The sequence below is a fragment of the Arachis hypogaea genome, chromosome 5 (assembly GCF_003086295.3).
Source record: "Arachis hypogaea cultivar Tifrunner chromosome 5, arahy.Tifrunner.gnm2.J5K5, whole genome shotgun sequence".
Taxonomy (NCBI): Eukaryota; Viridiplantae; Streptophyta; class Magnoliopsida; order Fabales; family Fabaceae; genus Arachis; species Arachis hypogaea.
The window spans coordinates 67,688,591-67,713,806 of NC_092040.1; the positions used below are offsets into that span (position 1 = coordinate 67,688,591).

Sequence of the window (25,216 nt, forward strand, 5' to 3'; positions counted from 1 at the left end):
AACCAAAATTAAACTGTGATTGAGGATCCATTGTTGGTCTAGACTATACTTGCAATGAAGTGATGCAATTTATTAAGGAATTCTAGATCAACATAAATCCTTACATCAACCTATATTGTAGCATCTAGAAGGATCCGACCTTACTTCCAGACTCATACCATAAAAATCTGAACAGACCAGCCTATGAAGTAGATCCTTCAAAAAATGGATATTTCAGGCAGAATGGTTCAGTGGGCTATAGAGTTATCCAAGTTTGACTTGAAATACAAAATTCGGACAGTAGTTAAAGTCCAATGCCTCACCAATTTTGTCACAGAATACACAGGCGATCAGAGCGAAACCTCCATGACCTGGGAGCTCTATGTAGATGGATCTTCTAATAAGGTTGGAAGTGGAGCTGACTTAATACTAGTCAATGAAGAAGGTACTCAAATAGAGGTGTCATTGAAATTTAAGTTCCACGCTTCCAACAACCAGGACGAATACGAAGCTCTGATCGTAGGACTAAAACTTGTTAAAGAAGTTGGTGTTAACAAGGTAATAATTTTCAAGATTCTCAAGTAGTAACTTCTCAAATTAACAGAGAATACAAGGCAAAAGATCCCAACATGAAAAAGTACTTGGAAAAAATGCTAGAGCATCTCAGGCAAATCATGGAAACCGAGGTTAGGCACATAACTGGAGAACTCAACAGCCAAGCTGATGCTCTCTCCAAGCTAGCAAGTACCAAGCCAGGAGGAAATAATAGAAGCTTGATACAGGAAGCTCTCCAAGAGCCCATAGTTACAAGGATAGACAGCAAAGTGGACGTCCTACATGTCTCAGGCTTAAAACTGGGATGGATGAATCCTCTAGTCGAATATCTAAAATTCGACATCCTCCCCAAGGAGAAAAAGGAAGCCAAAAAACTCAGAAGGGAAGCCCAGAACTATACTTTGGTGCACAATGTCCTTTACAGAAGAGGGATATCTATACCATTGCTGAAGGGCGTCCCGACTTCTAAGATTGAGGAGGTCCTGAAGGAAGTACACGACGGCGTTTGTGGGAATCACCTTGGAGCGAGATCTTTATCCAGAAAGGTGATACGAGCCAGGTTTTTTTGGCCGAATTTGCAAAAGGAAGCAACCGACTTCGTTAAAAAGTGCCAACCTTATCAGATGCACACAAACTTTCACGTCGCGCCCCCCCCAAAGAGCTCATCAGCGTGACTTCTCCTTGCTACAAATGACTTAATTCTCATTCGACATGACATCGGAGTAAACAAGTCAAGTGAAGGGAAGCTCGCTGCAAACTGGAAAGGACCTTTCAAGATTACTGAAGTCTTGGGAAAGGGTTACAAAAAAGTGTCCGACTTGAACAGAGCTGAGTTCTCAAGGTCGTGGCGTGCTTGCAATTTGAAGAGATATGATAGCTAGAAGCATACTCTGTTCTCTGATGTACTCTTTTTTCCAATTTCATGGTTTTTTTTAAGAGGGATTTTCTGAAGGAGATTTTAATGAGGCATCAAAGCGGGGGCTAGAGGCATGAAAATTATTCCCTTAGTAGCCAAAGCATCTTTGTAAAAGTCATATTCCATTAATGATGATACTTCTCTTTCTTAAAATTTCTATTATTATTAGTACGATACGCACCGACTTAAGCTTGAAAAAATGCAAAAATCTATTGCCCGACCTAGGTGGTCAGCAAGATAAAGTGACGAGGTACAAGTCGGTGTAAAGAGGTTATAAAAGAACGATCACAGCAACTCGGTCATGAAAAGACAAACGACTTACAAGTCAGAGAGTCCCCGAGCAGAGTAAAATGCATTACAAAAATAACCTAAGTTTAGAAAATGATTCAAAGGTAAAACAAATTAAATGTTTATGTCCAATTAATGGAAAACAAAAAGGTCATTGTAGGGTTGCTACATAAAAGTTTTCATAAAAAACTTTGTGAAACAGAAACCGTAAAAAATTATTTGGTTGAAAGTTTTTCTTTCGTAAAAAAGCTTTGCAAAAGGCGTTCATAAAGTTTTATAAAACTAAGGGACATCAAGCAGAAGCATTGCTCCCTCCAAAAAGCTTTGTGAAATAGCAGAAGATCTATCATACCAACATTCGCAAATATATGAAACAACTACCTTGTTACGAGTCCCATGAAAGGGACTAAACATCGAGGAAAGACAGTTGTTAAAGATTCTTTCAAAAGGATCAAGAGTCAGAAAACATAGGAAAAAATATTCAGAACATACATAAAAATTGTTCATAAAATGGTCCCACAGATCGGGCCTTAACAAGAAATATTACTTAAGCCCTAAGAGAAGATTGGGGTCATTAACAGGAGAAGGGGTCAGGTTAGACAGAAGAGCTCGGCTGTAACTCCTCGGGTGCATTAACTTCATGAGGAGAAGACTCAATGATGTACTACCCTGCAGTCTTCCATTCAGAATCAGTAAGAGGGCAAGGAGGAAAAACAATCTCCCCATCAATAACAACCTTGTCTGGGTGAATGCGTGAAAAATGATCCAACACAAAACTCACCAGCAAGTGTATCGGGTCGCATCAAGTGGTAATTACCCACATGAGTGAGGTCGATCCCACATGGATTGAAGGATTGAGCAATTTTAGTTAGGTGGTTGATTTAGTCAAGCAAACAAGTGCTGATTTGAGTGATTTGTATTCAACAGAAGCTAAATTGCATGAAATTTAAAGGGAAAGGGGTAATTGACTGTAAATTAAAGAGGAAAGGAAATAAAGAAGTTGAATCTTAAAGTGCAAGTAATATAAATGACAGAAGCTTAGATTGCAAGAAATGTAAATAGCTGAAGCTTAGAGTGTCAGAAATGTAAATTGCTTGAATCATAAAGGGCTTTGGGAGCTGGGATTTCAGAAATTAAACAAGAGAAAGTAAATGACAATCAACAGAGAAGTAAAAGATGAATTAAAGTGCAGCAGATCTAAACAGAAAAGAAGAATTGCTTGAAGAAGCAAAACAGAAAGTAAATTCAGCTCAAATGCAATAACAAAAAGAGAAGTTGAAGATCTTAGGGGTTTGAATGAGACTAGAGAACAAGCCTAGATCTCAATTCCTTCCTTGATCCAACAGAGAACAATTGTAGAAGAAGTAGAGATGAAAACATTAAAGGAAACTTAGATCCAAATCACAATTCCTTGAAATTATGCAGAAAGTAAGTAAAGAGAGATCTCAGATCAAGAATGAAACAGAATTCCTTCAATTCTCAATCCAAGATTGAAAACAAAGAGTGAAGAGTGTAGAAGTAAGAACAGAGAAGAAGAGAATTCAATTCTCGATCCCAATTCCCAAACCCAAAGCTAAAAATCTAAAATGAGCTCAAGAAATGAAAAATGAAAAGTAAAAATTGTCAAAAACATCAAGATAGCCCCCCTCTAAATCAAACTAACTTCTATTTATAGACTTCCTATTTTTGAATTTTATAATTTGGAGTGGGCCTTTCAATTTTGTGAAGAATTGAATTTAAATAGAATAGAATTTTAATTGAATTTTGGGCCATGGTTGCACTCCCAGGGTAGCGCTCGGTTGACAAGGAGAGCGCAGCACTCTCCTTGCCAAGGCCTTCCAATTTTTGTGCGTGACAAGCCCTCCTTGCGCCAGGCCTTCATAGCGCTCGGTTGTCACATAGAGCGCAGCGCTCCCTGGGCCTTGGCCTTTCCAACTCTTGATAGCGCTCAGTGCATGAAGAGAGCGCATCTTCTTTATTATGTTGGTGAGGTCCCCAGCTTCGAGCTCTTGGGAAAGCAATTCAGTGTCCAATGTGAGGAATCACCAAAGGCAGCGCTCCTCCAGCTCCTTGGTTCAAACCCCCCGTAAATGCAATTCAGGAAATTTTTGTTTATTTTCCTTGCAAGGAGCGCTTCTCTTGGTCCCTTGGCTCATGGGTTCAAACCTTGTGGCCTCCACTAGTAAACATTTACCCTTGTGTTTTCTTGTGTCCAGCCCCGATAAAGTGAACAACGTTAACCGAGCGCTATGCTTTTTCTCTTGTTTCCTTGGATCCTTGTGGCGCTCAGTTGACAAGGAGAGTGCAGTATTCCTTGCTTTGCTTTCTTGGCCTTGAGTAGCGCTCTTATAGAGAGCGTTGTCCTCACTAAGAGAGTGCTATCGCTTTTATTTCCTTTGGCTACGCTTCATAGGCCACACTTTTTGGTTTTTTTCTTTTCTTCATCTACAAGTAATTAAAACAACCAATCAAAGTATCACCAATTTTTCACAAAGTTTATAAATCATTCAAAAACCAATTAATTTTAGCTTAAACCTCATGATTTATTCAAAAACCAATTAATTTTCTTGCTTTTATTCCTCCTTTTTGGTGATCCTTCTCCTTTGACAGTGGGCTGCATTTCATTTTCTTCTTGTTTTCCTTCATCATTCAGCATAGTTTCATTCTCCTTTTGTCCTGCTTTTTTGCTTATTTCTTGCTTTGGAAGGGAATTAATGAGTATCTTGTTGGTTTCTTCCTTTCACTGCAAGTCTTCTTTGTTGATATCCATGCATTCTTTCTTTTCATCAGAGTGTTGTATTTCTGGAAAGACATTTAGAGTAATGCTTTCATCATGCACTCTTAAGGTCAATTCCTCTTGTTCCACATCTATAATAGCCCTTGCTGTAGCTAAGAATGGTCTTCCTAGTATAATGGAATTACCTCTTTCCTCATCTAGGTCCAGAATCACAAAGTTTGCAGGAAATATAAACTTATCCACTTTGACCAAAAGGTTTTCAATCACACCTTTGGGAAACACCATAGTCTTGTCCACTAGCTCTAGTGACATCTGTATGCGCTTTACCTCCTCTATGCATAGCCTTTTCATCAGAGAAGAGGGCATTAGATTGATGCTAGCTCCTAAGTCACACATTGCTTTATTGATGCTTATGTTGCCAATGGTACAAGGTAGGAAAAAGCTTCCAGGGTCCTCAAGTTTTGGGGGAAGCCCTTTCTGGATTGATGCACTGCATTCTTCAGTGAGCAATATAGTTTCCTTTTCATGCCAACTTCTCTTTTTATTGATGAGCTCCTTCAAGAACTTGGCATATAGAGGCATCTGCTCTAATGCCTCAGCCAGAGGATATTAATCTCCAATTTCTTGAAGATTTCAAGGAATTTAGGGAAGTGTTGGTCGTTGGTCTCCTTGTTAAACCTTTGAGAATATGGCAAGGGAGGTGTGAAAGTCTTCTCCTCTTGCTTCTGTCCTTGAGATGGTCCTTCTATTGCTTCCTTCCCTTTCCTTAAGTTTTGTGGCTGGCCATCCTTCTCTTTAAGCTTTTCTGAAGTTTGGTTGCTTGCTGTCACTTCTTTGTTGCTGGCTTTCTCATTCTCTATTGGCTTTTTGTTGCTTTCCATAGGATTCTTGGTTGCCTCCTTGTCATTCACCAAGGTTCTTCCACTTCTTAGCTGTACGGCTTTGCACTCTTCTTTAGGATTTGGAATGGTATCACTTGGGAGTGAGCTTGATGGCCTTTCAATCACGGCTTGCTTGAAAAGCTGTCCAATCTGCCTTTCTATGTTTCTTATAGAAGCTTCATTGTTCTTGTTTGTAAGTTCTTGCTGTTTCATCATTTTTCCATCAATATCTCTAGGTTGGAGATTCTCTAAGTGTCTTGTGATGCTTGTGGCTGGTTGTGAATTATTGAGGGTGGATGATAGTTGTTGTGGTTGGTGGTTTGGTTATTGGATGGATAATGGTTGGAATTAGGGTAATTGTTTTGGGGTTTTCTATATGGATTATGGTTAGTGTTCTGTTGGTTGTTTCTTGAGTTGTTTTGGTTTGAATTTCTTTGCCATGGCTGCTGATTTTGATTGTGGTTATTGGTGCGCGAAATTGTGAACAATACTTTTTCACAACTCTCATAATCCCCAGTAATGGCTCCAAAAATGTGGTAGCTCAATACCATGGCATTACACAACTTCGCACAACTAACCAGCAAGTGCACTGGGTCGTCCAAGTAATAAACCTTACGCAAGTAAGGGTCGATCCCACGGAGATTGTTAGTATTGAAGCAAGCTATGGTCATCTTGTAAATCTTAGTCAGGCAAACTCAAGTAGTAATGGTGATGAACGAAAATAACACAAAGGTAAAGATAGAGATACTTATGTAATTCATTGGTAGGAACTTCAGATAAGCGCATGAAGATGCCTTCCCTTCCGTCTCTCTACTTTCCTACTGTCTTCATCCAATCCTTCTTACTCATTTCCATGGCAAGGTTAAGCAAGGGTTTCACCGTTGTCAGTGGCTACCTCCCATCCTCTCAGTGAAAGCGATTGCATATGCTCTGTCACAGCATAGCGGAATTCATCTGTCGGTTCTCAATCAGGCCGGAATAGAATCCAGTGATTCTTTTGCGTCTGTCACTAACGCCCCGCCCTCAGGAGTTTGAAGCACGTCACAGTCATTCAATCATTGAATCCTACTCAGAATACCACAGACAAGGTTAGACCTTCCGGATTCTCTTGAATGCTGCCATCAGTTCTCGCCTATACCACGAAGACTCTGATCTCACGGAATGGTTGGCTCGTTTGTCAGGCGAGCACTCGGTTGTCAGGCGATCAACCATGCATCGTGCAATCAGGAATCCAAGAGATATTCACTATGGCCTTAGTTGCTTGTAGAACAAGAGTGGTTGTCAGTCACTTTGTTCATGGGTGAGAATGGTGATGATTCGTGACAATCATCACCTTCATCAAGTTGAAGAACAAATGATATCTTGGACAAAGAACAAGCGGAATTGAATGGAAGAACAATAGTAATTGCATTAATATTCGAGGTACAGCAGAGCTCCACACCTTAATCTATGGTGTGTAGAAACTCCACCGTTGAAAATACATAAGCATAAGGTCTAGGCATGGCCGAATGGCCAGCCTCCCAATGATCTAAGATAGCATACAAAATGAAGATAGCTACCAAAGTCTTTTTTACAATAGTAAAAGGTCCTACTTATAAGAACTAGTAACCTAAGGTGTACAGAAATGAGTAAATGACATAAAAATCCACTTCCGGGCCCACTTGGTGTGTGCTTGGGCTGAGCAATGAAGCAAATTTCGTGCAGAGACTCCTCTTGGAGTTAAACGCCAGCTTTAGTGCCAGTTTGGGCGTTTAACTCCCATTTGGGTGCCAGTTCCAGCGTTTAACGCTGGGATTTCTTGAGGTGACTTTGAACGCCGGTTTGGGCCATCAAATCTTGGGAAAAATATGGACTATCATATATTGCTGGAAAGCCCAGGATGTCTACTTTCCAACGCCGTTGAGAGCGCGCCAATTGGGCTTCTGTAGCTCCAGAAAATCCACTTCGAGTGCAGGGAGGTCAGAATCCAACAGCATCTGCAGTCTTTTTTGGTCTCTGAATCAGATTTTTGCTCAGGTCCGTCAATTTCAGCCAGAAAATACCTGAAATCACAAAAACACACAAACTCATAGTAAAGTCCAGAAAAGTGAATTTTAACTAAAAACTAATAAAAATATACTAAAAACTAACTAGATCATAACAAAAACATACTAAAAACAATGCCAAAAAGTATACAAATTATCCGCTCATTACAACACCAAACTTAAATTGTTGCTTGTCCTCAAGCAACTGAAAATCAAATAAGATAAAAAGAAGAGAATATGCAATGAATTCCAAAAACATCTGTGAAGATCAGTATTAATTAGATGAGCGGGGCTTTTAACTTTTTGCCTCTGAATAGTTTTGGCATCTCACTCTATCCTTTGAAATTCAGAATGATTGGCTTCTTTAGGAACTCAGAGTCCAGATAGTGTTAATGATTCTCTTAGTAAAGTATGATGATTCTTGAACATAGCTATTTATGGAGTCTTGGCTGTGGCCCAAAGCACTCTGTCTTCCAGTATTACCACCGGATACATACATGCCACAGACACATAATTGGGTGAACCTTTTCAGATTGTGACTCAGCTTTGCTAAAGTCCCCAATTAGAGGTGTCCAGGGTTCTTAAGCACACTCTTATTTGCCTTGGATCACAACTCTTTATTTCTCTATATATATATTTTTTTCGTTTTTTTTTTTGAATAGCTTTTTCTTGCTTCAAGAATCATTTTAATGATTTTTCAGATCCTCAGTAACATGTCTCCTTTTTCATCATTCTTTCAAGAGCCAACATTCATGAACCACAAATTCAAGATACATATGCACTGTTTAAGCATACATTCAGAGAAAAAAATATTGCCACCACATGAAAATAATTAAACTGTTATAAAATTCAAAATTCATGCAATTCTTCCTTTTTCAATTAAACACATTTTTATTCAAGAAAGGTGATGGATTCATAGGACATTCATAACTTTAAGGCATAGACACTAAGACACTAATGATCACAAGACACAAACATGGATAAACATAAGCATAAAATTCGAAAAACAGAAGAATAAAGAACAAGGAAATCAAGGAACGGGTCCACCTTAGTGATGGCAGCTCTTCCTTGCTCTTGAAGATCCTATGGAGTGCTTGAGCTCCTCAATGTCTCTTCCTTGTCTTTGTTGCTCCTCCCTCATAATTCTTTGATCTTCTCTAATCTCATGAAGGATGATGGAGTGTTCTTGATGCTCCACCCTTAGTTGTCCCATGTTGGAACTCAATTCTCCTAGGGAGGTGTTTAGTTGCTCCCAATAGTTTTGTGGAGGAAAGTGCATCCCTTGAGGAATCTCAGGGATCTCATGATGAGTGGGGTCTCTTGTGTGCTCCATCCTCTTCTTAGTGATGGGCTTGTCCTCCTCAATGGGGGTGTCTCCCTCTATGTCAACTCCAACTGAATAACAGAGGTGACAAATGAGATGAGGAAAGGCTAACCTTGCCAAGGTAGAGGACTTGTCCGCCACCTTATAGAGTTCTTGGGCTATAACCTCATGAACCTCTATTTCTTCTCCAATCATGATGCTATGGATCATGATAGCCCGGTCTATGGTAACTTCGGACCGGTTGCTAGTGGGAATGATTGAGCGTTGTATGAACTCTAACCATCCTCTAGCCACGGGCTTGAGGTCATGCCTTCTCAATTGGACCGGCTTTCCCCTTGAATCTTGCTTCCATTGTGCGCCCTCTTCACATATGACTGTGAGGACTTGGTCCAACCTTTGATCAAAGTTGACCCTTCTTCATGGCCACAACTTCATAGAAGTGGTCTTGATGCACCCTTGAGATGAATCTATCCATCTCCCATGACTCGGAGGTGGAAGCTTTTGCCTTCCCTTTCCTCTTTCTAGAGGTTTCTCCGGCCTTGGATGCCATAAATGGTTATGGAAAAACAAAAAGCAATGCTTTTACCACACCAAACTTAAAATGTTTGCTCGTCCTCGAGCAAAAGAAGAGAGAAGAGAGTAGAAGAAGAAGAAGAAATGAGGAAGAGGGAGATGGTGGTGTGTTCGGCCAAAGAGGGGGAGAAGTGGTGTTTAGGTTGTGTGAAAATGAAGGGTTGAAGAAGGGTATATATAGGAGAGAGGGGGGGTAATGGTTCGGCCATTATGGGTGGGTTTGGGAGGGAAAGTGGTTTGAATTTGAAGGGTGAGGTTGGTGGGGATTTATGAAGGATGGATGTGAGTGGTGAAGAGAAAGATGGGATTTGATAGGTGAAGGGTTTTTGGGGAAGAGGTGTTGAGGTGATTGGTGAATGGGGGAAGAAGAGAGAGAGTGGTGGTGGGGTCCTGTGGGGTCCACAGATCATGTGGTGTCAAGGAAAAGTCATCCCTGCACCAAATGGCATCAAAATTCACGTTTTGAGCCAATTCTGGCGTTAAACGCCGGGCTGGTGCCCATTCCTGGCATTTAACGCCAGGTTCTTGCCCTTTCCTGGCGTTTAACGCCAGTCTGGTGCCCCTTTCTGGCGTTAAACGCCCAGAATGGTGCCAGACTCGGCGTTAAACGCCCAATTGCTAGGCTTACTGGCGTTTAAACGCCAGCAGCATCTTCCTCCAGGGTGTGCTATTTTTCTTCCTGTTTTTCATTCTGTTTTTGCTTTTTCAATTAATTTTGTGACTTCTCATGATCATCAACCTACAAAAGAGATAAAATAACAAAAGAAAATAATTAAATATAAAACATTGGGTTGCCTCCCAACAAGCGCTTCTTTATTGTCACTAGCTTGACAGAGGACTCTCATGGAGCCTTAGAAATGCTCAGAACCATGTTGGAACCTCCCAACACCAAACTTAGAGTTTGAATGTGGGGGTTCAACACCAAACTTAGAGTTTGGTTGTGGCCTCCCAACACCAAACTTAGAGTTTGACTGTGGGGGCTCTGTTTGGCTCTGTTTTGAGAGAAGCTCTTCATGCTTCCTCTCCATGATGACAGAGGGACATCCTTGGGCCTTAAACACCAAGGATTCTTCATTCACTTGAATGATCAACTCTCCTCTATCAACATCAATCACAGCCTTTGCTGTGGCTAGGAAGGGTCTGCCAAGGATGATGGATTCATCCATGCACTTCCCAGTCTCTAGGACTATGAAATCAGTAGGGATGTAATGGTCTTCAATCTTCACCAAAACATCCTCTACAAGTCCATAAGCTTGTTTTCTTGAGTTGTCTGCCATCTCTAGTGAGATTCTTGCAGCTTGTACCCCAAAGATCCCTAGCTTCTCCATTACAGAGAGGGGCATGAGGTTTACACTTGACCCTAAGTCACACAAGGCCTTCTTGAAGGTCATGGTGCCTATGGTACAAGGTATTGAAAACTTCCCAGGGTCCTGCCTCTTTTGAGGCAGTTTCTGCCTAGACAAGTCATCCAGTTCTTTGGTGAGCAAAGGGGGTTCATCCTCCCAAGTCTCATTTCCAAATAACTTGTCATTTAGCTTCATGATTGCTCCAAGGTATTTGGCAACTTGCTCCTCAGTGACATACTCATCCTCTTCAGAGGAAGAATACTCATCAGAGCTCATGAATGGCAGAAGTAAGTCCAATGGAATCTCTATGGTCTCATTTTGAGCCTCAGATTCCCATGGTTCCTCATTAGGGAACTCATTGGAGGCCAGTGGACGCCCAGTGAGGCCTTCCTCAGTGGCGTTCACTGCCTCTTCTTCCTCCCAAAATTCGGCCATGTTGATGGCCTTGCACTCTCCTTTTGGATTTTCTCCTGTATTGCTTGGAAGAGTACTAGGAGGGAGCTCAGTAATTTTCTTGCTCAGCTGACCCACTTGTCCTTCCAAATTTCTGATAGAGGACCTTGTTTCAGTCATGAAACTTTGAGTGGTTTTGATCAGATCAGAGACCATGGTAGCTAAGTCAGAGGTATTCTGCTTAGAGCTCTCTGTCTGTTGCTGAGAAGATGATGGAAAAGGTTTGCTATTGCTAAACCTGTTTCTTCCACCATTATTGTTATTGAAACCTTGTTGAGGTCTCTGTTGATCCTTCCATGAAAGATTTGGATGATTCCTCCATGAAGGATTGTAGGTGTTTCCATAGGGTTCTCCCATGTAATTCACCTCTTCTATTGAAGGGTTCTCAGGATCATAAGCTTCTTCCTCAGATGAAGCTTCCTTAGTACTGCTTGGTGCATTTTGCATTCCAGACAGACTTTGAGAAATCATATTGACTTGTTGAGTCAATATTTTGTTCTGAGCCAATATGGCATTCAGAGTGTCAATCTCAAGAACTCCTTTCTTCTGACTAGTCCCATTGTTCACAGGATTTCTTTCAGAAGTGTACATGAATTGGTTATTTGCAACCATTTCAATCAGCTCTTGAGCCTCTGTAGGCATCTTCTTCAGATGAAGAGATCCTCCAGAAGAGCTATCCAAGGACATCTTGGACAGTTCAGAGAGACCATCATAGAAAATACCTATGATGCTCCATTCAGAAAGCATGTCAGTGGGACATTTTCTGATTAATTGTTTGTATCTTTCCCAAGCTTCATAGAGGGATTCTCCTTCCTTCTGTCTGAAGGTTTGGACTTCCACTCTAAGCTTACTCAATTTTTGAGGTGGAAAGAACTTTGCCAAGAAGGCATTGACTAGCTTTTCCCAAGAGTCCAGGCTTTCTTTAGGTTGAGAGTCCAACCATGTTGTAGCTCTGTCTCTTACAGCAAAAGGGAATAGCATAAGTCTGTAGACCTCAGGGTCAACCCCATTAGTCTTGACAGTGTCACAGATTTGCAAGAACTCAGCTAAAAACTGATGGGGATCTTCCAATGGAAGTCCATGGAACTTGCAATTCTGTTGCATTAGAGAAACTAATTGAGGCTTAAGCTCAAAGTTGTTTGCTCCAATGGCAGGGATAGAGATGCTTCTCCCATAGAAATCGGGAGTAGGTGCAGTGAAGTCAACCAGCACCTTCCTTGCATTGTTGGCATTGTTATTGTTTTCGGCTGCCATTTGTTCTTCCTCCTTGAAGAGTTCGTTCAGGTGCTCTAAAGAGAGTTGTGCTTTGGCTTCTCTTAGCTTTCTCTTCAAGGTCCTTTCAGGTTCAGGATCAGCCTCAACAAGAATGCCTTTGTCTTTGCTCCTGCTCATAAGAAAGAAGAGGGAACAAGAAAATGTGGAATCCTCTATGTCACAGTATAGAGATTCCTTTAGGTGTTAGAGGAAAAGAAGAGTAGAAGACAGAAGTGGAAAATTCGAACTTAACAACGAAGATGGAGTTCGAATTTTGCATTAAGGGATAGTGTTAGTCCATAAATAGAAGGATGTGAGAAGGAGGGAAGTAATTTTCGAAAATTAAGTGAAAAATTTTGAAAACATTATTGAAAAACACTACTTAATTTTCGAAAATGAAAATGGAAAAGAAATCAAGTGATTTTTGAAAAAGATTTTGAAATTAGAAATCAAAAGGATTTGATTGAAAACTATTTTGAAAAAGATGTGGTTAAGAAGATATGATTGATTTTAAAAAAAATATGATTGAGAAGATATGATTTGAAAATATTTTAAAAAAAGATTTGGTTTGAAAATTAAAAACTTGACTAACAAGAAAAGATATGATTCAAACATTAAACCTTTCTCATCAGAAAAGGTAACATACTTGAAATGTTGAATCAAATCATTAATTGATAGTAAGTATCTTTAAAAATGGAAAGAAATTGATTTTGAAAGATATTTGATTGAAAAATTGATTTGAAAAAGATTTGATTTGGAAAAGATTTTGAAAACTAAAAAAAAATTTGATTTGAAAACAAAATCTTCCCTTCTAGCCATCCTGGCGTTAAACGCCCAGAATGGTATCCATTCTGGCGTTTAACGCCCAAAATGCTACCCTTTTGGGCGTTAAACGCCCAACCAGGTGCCCTGGCTGGCGTTTAAACGCCAGTCTGTCCTTCTTCACTGGGCGTTTTGAACGCCCAGCTTTTTCTGTGCAGTTCCTCTGCTGTATGTTCTGAATCTTCAATTCTCTGTATTATTGACTTGAAAAGACACAAATTAAAAATATTTTTGGATTTTTAATAATAAGGACAAACCAAAATGCAATAAGAATGAAATAACAATGCATGCAAGACACCAAACTTAGCAGTTTGTATACTACTGACACTAACAAAATGGAAATGCATATGAGACACACAAAACACTCAAGTCAATAGAATTCAAAGATCAGAGCAAGTAAATCATCAAGAACATCTTGAAGATCACTAAGACACATGCATGCAATTGACACCAAACTTATGATGAGACACTAGACTCAAACAAGAAATATTTTTTTGATTTTATGATTTTGTAATTTTTTTGTGTTTTTCGAAAATTAAGTGGAAAAAGATATCAAAATTCTTAATGAGAATTCCAGGAATCAGTGCAATGCTAGTCTAAGACTCCGGTCCAGGAATTAGACATGGCTTCACAGCCAGCCAAGCTTTCAGAGAAAGCTTCGGTCCAAAACACTAGACATGGCCAGAGGCCAGCCAAGCCTTAGCAGATCACTGCTCCAAAAGCAAGATTGATAAGAAATCAACAAGTTCTTGTGATGATAAGTTGAAACCTCGGTCCAATAAAATTAGACATGGCTTCTCAGCCAGCCAGATTTCAACAAATCATCATGAAACTCTAGAATTCATCTTCAAGAATTTCGAAAAAAAATAAATACCTAATCTAAGCAACAAGATGAACCGTCAGTTGTCCAAACTTGAACAATCCCTGGCAATAACACCAAAAACTTGATGTTGTTGCCGGATCGTGGCACTGATGTTACCAAAAGCTTGCTCAAAACTTGAACAATCCCCGGCAACGGCGCCAAAAACTTGGTGCGCGAAATTGTGAACAATACTTTTTCACAACTCTCATAATCCCCAGTAATGGCTCCAAAAACGTGGTAGCTCAATACCATGGCATTACACAACTTCGCACAACTAACCAGCAAGTGCACTGGGTCGTCCAAGTAATAAACCTTACGCAAGTAAGGGTCGATCCCACGGAGATTGTTAGTATTGAAGCAAGCTATGGTCATCTTGTAAATCTTAGTCAGGCAAACTCAAGTAGTAATGGTGATGAACGAAAATAACACAAAGGTAAAGATAGAGATACTTATGTAATTCATTGGTAGGAACTTCAGATAAGCGCATGAAGATGCCTTCCCTTCCGTCTCTCTGCTTTCCTACTGTCTTCATCCAATCCTTCTTACTCCTTTCCATGGCAAGCTTAAGCAAGGGTTTCACCGTTGTCAGTGGCTACCTCCCATCCTCTCAGTGAAAGCGATTGCATATGCTCTGTCACAGCATAGCGGAATTCATCTGTCGGTTCTCAATCAGGCCGGAATAGAATCCAGTGATTCTTTTGCGTCTGTCACTAACGCCCCGCCCTCAGGAGTTTGAAGCACGTCACAGTCATTCAGTCATTGAATCCTACTCAGAATACCACAGACAAGGTTAGACCTTCCAGATTCTCTTGAATGCTGCCATCAGTTCTCGCCTATACCACGAAGACTCTGATCTCACGGAATGGTTGGCTCGTTTGTCAGGCGAGCACTCGGTTGTCAGGCGATCAACCATGCATCGTGCAATCAGGAATCCAAGAGATATTCACTATGGCCTTAGTTGCTTGTAGAACAAGAGTGGTTGTCAGTCACTTTGTTCATGGGTGAGAATGGTGATGATTCGTGACAATCATCACCTTCATCAAGTTGAAGAACAAATGATATCTTGGACAAAGAACAAGCGGAATTGAATGGAAGAATAATAGTAATTGCATTAATATTCGAGGTACAGCAGAGCTCCACACCTTAAACATAAGGTCTAGGCATGGCCGAATGGCCAGCCTCCCAATGATCTAAGATAGCATACAAAATGAAGATAGCTACCAAAGTCTTTTTTACAATAGTAAAAGGTCCTACTTATAAGAACTAGTAACCTAAGGTGTACAGAAATGAGTAAATGACATAAAAATCCACTTCCGGGCCCACTTGGTGTGTGCTTGGGCTGAGCAATGAAGCAAATTTCGTGCAGAGACTCCTCTTGGAGTTAAACGCCAGCTTTAGTGCCAGTTTGGGCGTTTAACTCCCATTTGGGTGCCAGTTCCAGCGTTTAACGCTGGGATTTCTTGAGGTGACTTTGAACGCCGGTTTGGGCCATCAAATCTTGGGCAAAGTATGGACTATCATATATTGCTGGAAAGCCCAGGATGTCTACTTTCCAACGCCGTTGAGAGCGCGCCAATTGGGCTTCTGTAGCTCCAGAAAATCCACTTCGAGTGCAGGGAGGTCAGAATCCAACAGCATCTGCAGTCTTTTTTGGTCTCTGAATCAGATTTTTGCTCAGGTCCCTCAATTTCAGCCAGAAAATACCTGAAATCACAGAAAAACACACAAACTCATAGTAAAGTCCAGAAAAGTGAATTTTAACTAAAAACTAATAAAAATATACTAAAAACTAACTAGATCATAACAAAAACATACTAAAAACAATGCCAAAAAGTATACAAATTATCCGCTCCTCAGTTATCTTCCCATCTAAGGTTGGGGTGGTTCTTCTATGATGGATTGTAAGTGTCACCATAAACTTCACTTGATCCTGAACCTTGGTTGTGCACATATTGAATTTGTTCCTGCTACTGATCTTCTTGGCTTTCTTCATTCTGTCCCTATGTGGTTGATGGTTAGCTTGTATTCACTACTGCAACTTGGAGACTATCAATCCTCTTGGCCATTTGCTCAAATTATTGCTGAATTTGCTGCTGCATCATTTTGTTTTGAGCTAGGATTGAGTCCACTCCTTCCAATTCTAGCACTCTTTTCCTTTGTGATGTTTGGCATTGTCTTTGATGGGCAAAGAAGTATTGATTGCTTGCCACCATATCAATGAGATTCTGGGCCTCTTCTGTAGTCTTCATCAATTGTAGGGAGCCTCCTGCTGAGTGATCTAGTGCTTCTTGAGTCTTAAGAGTTAAGCCTTCATAAAAATTCTGAAGTATGTTCCATTCATTGAACATTTCAGGAGGGCACTTCCTAATTAGGGTCTTGTATCTCTCCCAAGCCTTATAGAATGACTCTCCATCCATCTGAGTGAATGTTTGGACCTCTATTTTGAGTCTAATGATCCTTTGGGGAGGATAGAACTTGGCGAAGAACTTGTTCACTAGATCTTCCCAATTATTGATGCTATCTCTTGGAAATGACTCCAACCATTGGGTAGCCTTGTCTCTGAGGGAAAATGGAAATAACAGCAGCTTGTAGATGTCAGGATGCACTCCATTGGTTTTGACAGTATCATACATCCTCAGAAAAGTGGATAAGTGTTGGTTTGGATCTTCAAGTGGGCCTCCTCCATAGGAGCAATTGTTTTGTACCAAGGTGATGAGTTGTGGCTTTAGTTCAAAGTTGTTTGCATTGACATTTGGGGTGAGGATGCTACTCCCACAATGCCTTTGATTAGCAAATGTGTAGGAAGCTAAAACTCTTCTCTGAGGTGGATTGTTATTGGCTATTCCTTCTGGTAGGTTAGAGTTAGAAGGATTCCCTTTCATTTCTTGATATTCTTCTTCAGAAGCTTCTTCACCAATGACTCCCTTTCCTCTGGCTTCTCTTCTTATCCTCCTCAGAGTTCTTTCGTCAGTCTCATAGAGGGTAGGGGTTTCCCTCCTTGCTTCTGTCATACAATCAAAACAAAAAGAAACACAAGAGCACGAGTGGGGGTGATGATTAGTTTAAGAAAAACTTCAAACAGTTAGTGTGTTAGTAAAAAAAATAAAGAAAATAAATAAAAAGTGCTTAATCTAGACCACCACCTTACTTAATCATTGTCAATCTAATTCAATCCCGGCAATGGCACCAAAAACTTGATGTGTGGAAAACGATCCAACAAAAAACTCACTGGCAAGTGTACCGGGTCGCATCAAGTACTAATTACTCACATGAGTGAGGTCGATCCCACAGGAATTGAAGGATTGAGTAATTTTAGTTAGGTGGTTGATTTAGTCAAGCAAACAAGTATTGATTTGAGTGATTTGTATTCAACAGAAGCTAAATTGCATGAAATTTAAAGTGAGAAGGGTAATTGACTGTAAATTAAAGGGGAAAGGAAATAAAGAAGCTGAATCTTAAAGTGCAAGTAATATAAATGACAGAAGCTTAGATTGCAAGAAATATAAATAGCTGAAGCTTAGAGTGTAAGAAATGTAAATTGCTTTAATCATAAAGGGCTTTGGGAGCTGGGATTTCAGAAATTAAACAAGAGAAAGTAAATGACAATCAACAGAGAAGTAAAAGATGAATTAAAGTGCAACATATCTAAACAGAAAAGAAGAATTGCTTGAAGAAGCAAAACAGAAAGTAAATTCAGTTCAATTACAATAACTAAAAGAGAAGTTGAAGATCTCAGGGGTTGAATGAGACTAGAGAACAAGCCTAGATCTCAATTCCTTCCTTGATCCAATAGAGAACAACTGCAGAAGAAGTAGAAATGAAAACAGGAAGGGAAACTTAGATCCAAATCACAATTCCTTGAAATTATGCAGAAAGTAAGCAAAGAGAGATCTTAGATCAAGAATGAAATAGAATTCCTTCAATTCTCAATCCAAGATTCAAAACAAAGAGTGAAGAGTGTAGAAGTAAGAACAGAGAAGAAAAGAATTCAATTCTCGATCCCAATTCCTAAACCCAAAGCTAAAAATCTAAAATGAGCTCTAGAAATGAAAAATGAAAAGTAAAAATTGTCAAAAAGATCGAGATAGCCCCCTTCTAAATCAAAGTAACTTCTATTTATACACTTCCTATTTTTGAATTTTAGAATTTGGAGTGGGCCTTTCAATTTTGTGAAGAATTGAATTTAAATGGAATTTTAATTGAATTTTGGGCCATGGTTGCACTCCCAGGGTAGCGCTCGGTTGACAAGGAGAGCGTAGCACTCTGCTTGCCTTGACCTTCCAATTTTTGTGCATGACAAGCCTTTCTTGCACCAGGCCTTCATAGTGCTCGATTGTCACAAAGAGCGCAGCGCTCCCTGGGCCTTGGACTTGCCAAGTCTTGATAGCGCTCAATGCTTGGAGAGAGCGCATCTTCTTTATTGCATTGGTGAGGTCCCAACTTCGAGCTCTTGGGGAAGCAATTCAGCGTCCAATGTGAGGAATAACCAAAGGTAGCGCTCCTCCAGCTCCTTGGTTCGAACCCCAATGAATGCAATTAAGCAAATTTTGCTTTATTTTCCTTGCAAGGAGCGCTTCTCTTGGTCCCTTGGCTCATGGGTTCGAACCTTGTGGCCTCCACTAGTAAACATTTACCCTTGTGTTTTCTTGTGTCCAGCCCCAATAAAGTGAACAACGTTAACCGAGCACTATGCTTTTTCTCTTGCTTCCTTGGATCCATGTGGCGCTCGGTTGACAAGGAGAGCGCAGCATTCCTTGCTTTGCTTTCTTGGCCTTGAGTAGCGCTCTCATAGAGAATGCTGTGCTCACTGAGAGAGCGCTATGGCTTTTCTCCCTTGATGTGCCACGCTTTTTTTCCTTTGGCTACGCTTCATAGGCCATGCTTTCTTGTTTTTTTTCTTCATCTACATGTAATTAAAACAACCAATCAAAGTATCACCAAATTCACAAAGTTTATAAATAATTCAAAAACCAATTAATTTTAGCTTAAACCTCATGATTTAGTGTCAAATGAAGGATGGTTGATTGATTCAACAAAACCATGCAATTTCACTCCAAATCACTTACTTATAATGCAAGAAAGTGCATAAAACCTAATGAAACAAGTGAAAAATGCTTGAAAAGCTAGCATAAGATGACTTGTCATCAAGGGGTGACGAATCCATGTCGGGAGCCAAAACATGGACTTGTTCTTTCAACACCTCAAAAGTTGCCTCGGTTCCCTCGGCAACAGATTCCTCCAAGTCCTGGTACCCCTCCCTGAGCCAATCCAGTTCCTCCCTCAGCTCTATTTTATTTGAAAATAAACAAACATAGTTCTGCTCAGCCTTCTCCTTCAAGCCTTCAGCCATAGCACAAGAGGCCATCAGCTGCCTCTCCCCCTCACCGAATTTGGAGAGCTCATATTTCAATCGATCTCTCTCTTCCATCAGCCTCTTCTCATCCTCTCAGAACATAGTCAATTGGCCTTGAAGAGTCTCCAAAGAATGTTGAGTAGAGAGGTACAAACCCCAGCAGTACGAATTCCTCCCCGGATCAAGATCTGAAGGTGAGTTCAAATGGAAGCATCATCCATAGCAATAGAACTATGGGGAAGAATGTGCCTCTCACTGAACTTCACCCCGACATAGCCAGTGTCACCAACATTAGACACAATAGCTTCCAAGGTCTTGCAATTTTTTAAATAGGCTCCGAGGAGGGAACAACCGGAGGGGTATGGGCAAAAGGAGGAGGAGGAGGAGGAGGGGTAGGAAGAGTTACCAACCTGGCCAAACCCGAAGAAGTTGCCACCGCATCTGACTTTTGTTGAAAAGGAGTGGCCGATGTCCCGCCTTCCTGCAGCTGAGCAACTCGGGCTCGGGCGTTCCTCTTAGCCTCCTGCACTTTTTGGTATGCCATATAACTGCCTTTCATCTTATCTGGAAAAGAAAATCAGAAAGTGATTAGCATACAAGTCGGAAGAACAAATCGAAAGACAATAAAAGTACCTATAAAGTTAAAAACAAAAGCTACCTAGCTCGGTCCGGATATAGCTCAGAGTTCTGAGAAGAAATTTCTTGGTGTCGAGGTTTGGAGCCCGTTGATGAGCGGATAATTTATACGCTTTTTGGCATTATTTTTAGATAGTTTTTAGTAAGTTTGAGCTAATTTTAGGGATGTTTTCATTAGTTTTTAGGGAAAAATCATATTTCTGGACTTTACTATGAGTTTGTGTGTTTTTCTGTGATTTCAGGTAATTTCTGGCTGAAATTGAGGGAGCTGAGCAAAAATCTGAGTTAGGCTGAAAAAGGATTGCTGATGTTGTTGGATGCTGACCTCCCTGCACTCGAAATGGATTTTCTGGAGCTACAGGAGTCCAATTCGTGCGCTCTCAACGGCTTTGGAAAGTAGACATCCAGGGCTTTCCAGCAATATATAATAGTCCATACTTTGTACGAAGATAGACGACGTAACTTGGCGTTGAACGCCAAGTACATGCTGCTGTCTGGAGTTAAACGCCAGAAAAACGTCATGATCCGGAGTTGAACGCCCAAAACACGTTACAACTTGGAGTTCAACTCCAAGAAAGGCCTCAACTCGTGGATAGCTTTAGTCTCAGCCCCAGCACACACCAAGTGGGCCCCAGAAGTGGATTTCTGCACCAATTATCTTAGTTTACTCATATTCTGTAAACCTAGGTTACTAGTTTACTATTTAAACAACTTTTAGAGACTTATCTTGTACCTCATGACATTTTCAGATCTGAATTACATACTTTTTGACGGCATGAGTCTCTAAACTCCATTGTTGGGGGTGAGGAGCTCTGCAGCGTCTCGATGAATTAATGCAATTGTTTTTATTTCTCCATTCAAACGTGTGTGTTCCTATCTAAGATGTTCATTCGCGCTTAATTATGAAGAAGGTGATGATCCGTGACACTCATCACCTTCCTCAATCCATGAACGTGTGCCTGACAACCACCTCCGTTCTAGATCAGAATCTTCGTGGTATAAGCTAGATTGATGGCGGCATTCATGAGAATCCGGAAAGTCTAAACCTTGTCCGTGGTATTCCGAGTAGGATTCCGGGATTGAATGACTGTGACGAGCTTCAAACTCCTGAAGGCTGGGCGTTAGTGACAGACGCAAAAGAATCATTGGATTCTATTCCAACCTGATTGAGGACCGACAGATGATTAGTCGTGCTGTGACAGAGCATAGGAACGTTTTCACTGAGAGGATGGGAAGTAGCCATTGACAACGGTGACACCCTACATACAGCTTGCCATGGAGGGAACTTTGCACTTTTCCATGGATGGAATATTACATTACAGGAATAAATCAGACAAAGCATCTCCAAAACTCCAACACATTCTCCATTACTGCATAACAAGTATTTATTTTATGCCCTTTTTCCTTTCTTCACTGAACTTGAAAAACACTGTTGTTAGTATCCTAACTAAGAATAATAAGATAAACATAGCTTGCTTCAAACCAACAATCTCCGTGGGATTCGACCCTTACTCACGTAAGGTATTACTTGGACGACCCAGTGCACGTGCTGGTTAGTTGTACGGATTACAAATTCGTGCACCAAGTTTTTGGCGCCGTTGCCGGGGATTGTTGAGTTTGAACAATTGAAGGCTTATTTTATTTCTTAGATTAGGAATAATTTTTTTTTGTTGTTATAGAGTCATTAAATTTTGATAGGATAGTCTCTTTTCAAAAATTTCTTTTCAAAAAAAATTATTTTTCTTAATTAATTGTTAATTTTTCGTGAGTCTAGTGTCTTGTTCTAAATTTGGTGTCAATTGCATCTTTTATAATTTTTTTCTAAAATTTTCGACTTGTGTTCTTTGTTCTTCATTGATCTTCAAGTTGTTCTTGTGTATTTTTCTTGATTGATCTTTAATTTTTCTTGTTCTGTGTCTTTTCTTGTTTTTCTTATACTAATCCAAAGCATTAGTCTTCTAAAAGGAATATACCCATTCAGAACAATTGTTACCTTTTCTGCCCATTTGGCTAGAATATTGGTTTATATTCTTGATAAGGGAGCACCAATACTTTTGAAAATCTTTTTCAAAATTAATTTTTCTTTGATTTAATCTTGTGCCAAACTTTAAGTTTGGTGTTTTCTTGTTAATCTTTTCATAAATTTCGAAAATTTATTTTGATTTTCTAAAAATTTTAAGTTTGGTGTTCTTTCTTTTGTTCTTGGTGTTCTTGTGAATCTTCAAAGTGTTCTTGAGTTTTTCTTGTGTCTTGATCTTAAAATTTTTAAGTTTGGTGTTCCTTGGTGTTTTCCCTCCAAAAATTTTCAAAAATAAGGAACATTGGATCTAAAAATTTTAAATCTTGTGTCTTTTGCATATTTTTCTCTTTCATCATAAAATTCAAAATTCAAAATTCAAAAAAAAAATATTCTTCCTAACTAATTTTAAACTATTTTTTTCGAAAATTTTATATAAAAAAAATTTCAGATTTCAATTTGAAAATATTTTTCAATTTCTTTTATTTGTTTCGTTTTTATTTTATTTTATAAAAATTAATTTTTTTTTATAAAATAAACAATAGCAACATACATATCATCTCTTTTATTCCATTATGGAATTAAGTGGGAATGATCAGTCCAGGAGGACTCTGGGGTCATATGCTAACCCCACTACTGCTTCGTATGGGGGTAGTATCTGTATACCCTCCATTGGAGTTAGTAGCTTTGAGTTGAATCCTCAGCTCATTATCATGGTGCAGCAAAACTGCCAGTATTCTGGTCTTCCACATGAAGAGCCTACAGAGTTTCTGGCACAATTTTTACAATTTGCTGACACAGTACATGATAAAGAAGTGGATCAGGATGTCTACAGATTATTACTGTTTCCATTTGCTATAAAAGATCAAGCTAAAAGGTGGTTAAATAACCAGCCTAAGAACAGCATAAAAACATGGAAACAGCTGTCAGAAAAATTCCTGAATCACTATTTCCCTCCAAAACGGATGACACAGCTAAGGCTAAGCATCCAAGGCTTCAAACAAGGAGATAATGAATCCCTTTATGATGCCTGGGAGAGATACAGAGAGATGCTAAGAAAATGCCCCTCTGAAATGTTTTCAGAGTGGGTGCAATTAGACATCTTCTACTATGGGCTTACAGAAAAAGCTCAGATTTCTCTAGACCACTCAGCTGGTGGATCTATACATATGAGAAAAACAATTGAAGAAGCTCAAGAGCTTATTGATATAGTTGCCAGAAATCAGCATCTGTACCTAAGCAGTGAATCTTCCATGAAAGAAGAAGCTAAAACAGTAACTGCTGAACTCAGTCCTGTAGATCAGGCTAATGAATTCAATCAGCAATTAGACTTTCTAACTCAACAGCTAGCCGAATTCAAGGAAATACTACAGGAAACAAGAATGGCTAACAGGAATATGGAAGTACAGTTAAGGCAAACAGAAAAGCAACTGTCAAAACAAATAGCAGAAGAATGCCAAGCAGTTCAATTAAGAAGTGGAAAAACATTAAATACCTCACTTCAAAACAGTAGGAAGCCAAGAAATGAACAGATGGCTACTCAAAATCCCTCTGAGGACAATCAGAGCCTAGAGAGGAATAATGCTGGCGCTGAACGCCCAGACCATGCTCATTCCTGGCGTTCAACGCCAGAAACAAGCATGAATTCGGCGTTGAATGCCCAAGGGAAGCATAGTTCTGGCGTTCAGACGCCAGTAACAAATAAGGAGTTGGCGTTTAACGCCACTCCAGCTTCCACCCCTGGCATTCAAACGCCAGTGGGAAATCAGTCACATACAATTGCTGATAGCAACCCTTCTAAAAAGGCTTCCCAACCCACTTCTACAGGCAATCAACCTGCAGCAACTAAGGTTGAGGAATACAAAGCCAAAATGCCTTATTCTCAAAAACTCCGCCAAGCGGAACAGGATAAACAATTTGCCCGCTTTGCAGACTATCTCAGGACTCTTGAAATAAAGATTCCGTTTGCAGAAGCACTTGAGCAAATACCCTCTTATGCTAAGTTCATGAAAGAGATCTTAAGTCATAAGAAGGATTGGAGGGAGACTGAAAAAGTTTACCTCACTGAAGAATGCAGTGCAGTCATTCTGAAAAGCTTACCTGAGAAGCTTAAGGATCCTGGGAGCTTCATGATACCGTGCATATTAGAGGGTAACTGCACCAAGACAGCTCTATGTGATCTTGGGGCAAGCATCAACCTAATCCCTGCATCCACTATCAGAAAGCTTGGCTTGACTGAAGAGGTCAAACCAACCCGGATCTGTCTTCAACTTGCTGATGGCTCCATTAAATACCCATCAGGCATAATTGAGGACATGATTATCAAGGTTGGGCCATTTGCCTTCCCTACTGACTTTGTAGTGCTGGAAATGGAGGAGCACAAGAGTGCAACTCTCATTTTAGGAAGACCATTCCTAGCAACTGGACGAACCCTCATTGACGTCCAAAAAGGGGAGATAACCCTGAGAGTCAATGAGGATGAGTTTAAGTTGAATGTTGTCAAAGCTATGCAACATCCAGACACATTAGACGACTGCCTGGGCGTTGATATTATTGACTCCCTGGTGGAAGAGGTCTATATGACTGAGAGTCTCGAATCAGAGCTAGAGGACATTTTTAAAGATGTTCAGCCTGATCTGGAGGAACCAGAGGAAATAAAAGAACCTCTGAAAACTCCTCAGGAAGAGGAGAAACCTCCTAAACCCGAGCTCAAACCACTACCACCATCCCTGAAATATGCATTTCTGGGTGAAGGTAACACTTTTCCTGTAATCATAAGCTCTGCTTTAGGGCCACAGGAAGAGAAAGCATTAATTCAAGTGCTAAGGACACACAAGACAGCTCTTGGGTGGTCCATCAGTGATCTCAAGGGCATTAGCCCAGCCAGATGCATGCACAAGATCTTACTGGAGGGTGACGCCAAGCCAGTGGTTCAACCACAAAGGCGGCTGAATCCAGCCATGAAGGAAGTTGTGCAGAAAGAGGTCACTAAGTTACTAGAGGCTGGGATTATTTATCCTATTTCTGATAGCCCCTGGGTAAGCCCTGTCCAAGTCGTCCCTAAGAAAGGTGGCATGACAGTGGTTCATAATGAAAAAAATGAACTGGTTCCTACAAGAACAGTTACAGGGTGGCGTATGTGTATTGATTATAGAAGGCTCAATACAGCCACCCGAAAGGATCATTTTCCTTTACC

At 40.2% G+C, this 25,216-nt stretch overlaps 1 protein-coding gene across 1 annotated transcript; it reads left to right on the plus strand.

The window, feature by feature from the left end:
- The first annotated feature begins 653 nt into the window (after nt 1–653).
- LOC140173212 (uncharacterized) lies at nt 654–1,208 on the plus strand. The gene has a single exon (XM_072195977.1). The coding sequence runs from the start codon at nt 654–656 to the stop codon at nt 1,206–1,208; it is 555 nt and encodes a 184-aa protein (XP_072052078.1).
- Nucleotides 1,209–25,216: the final 24,008 nt, after the last annotated feature.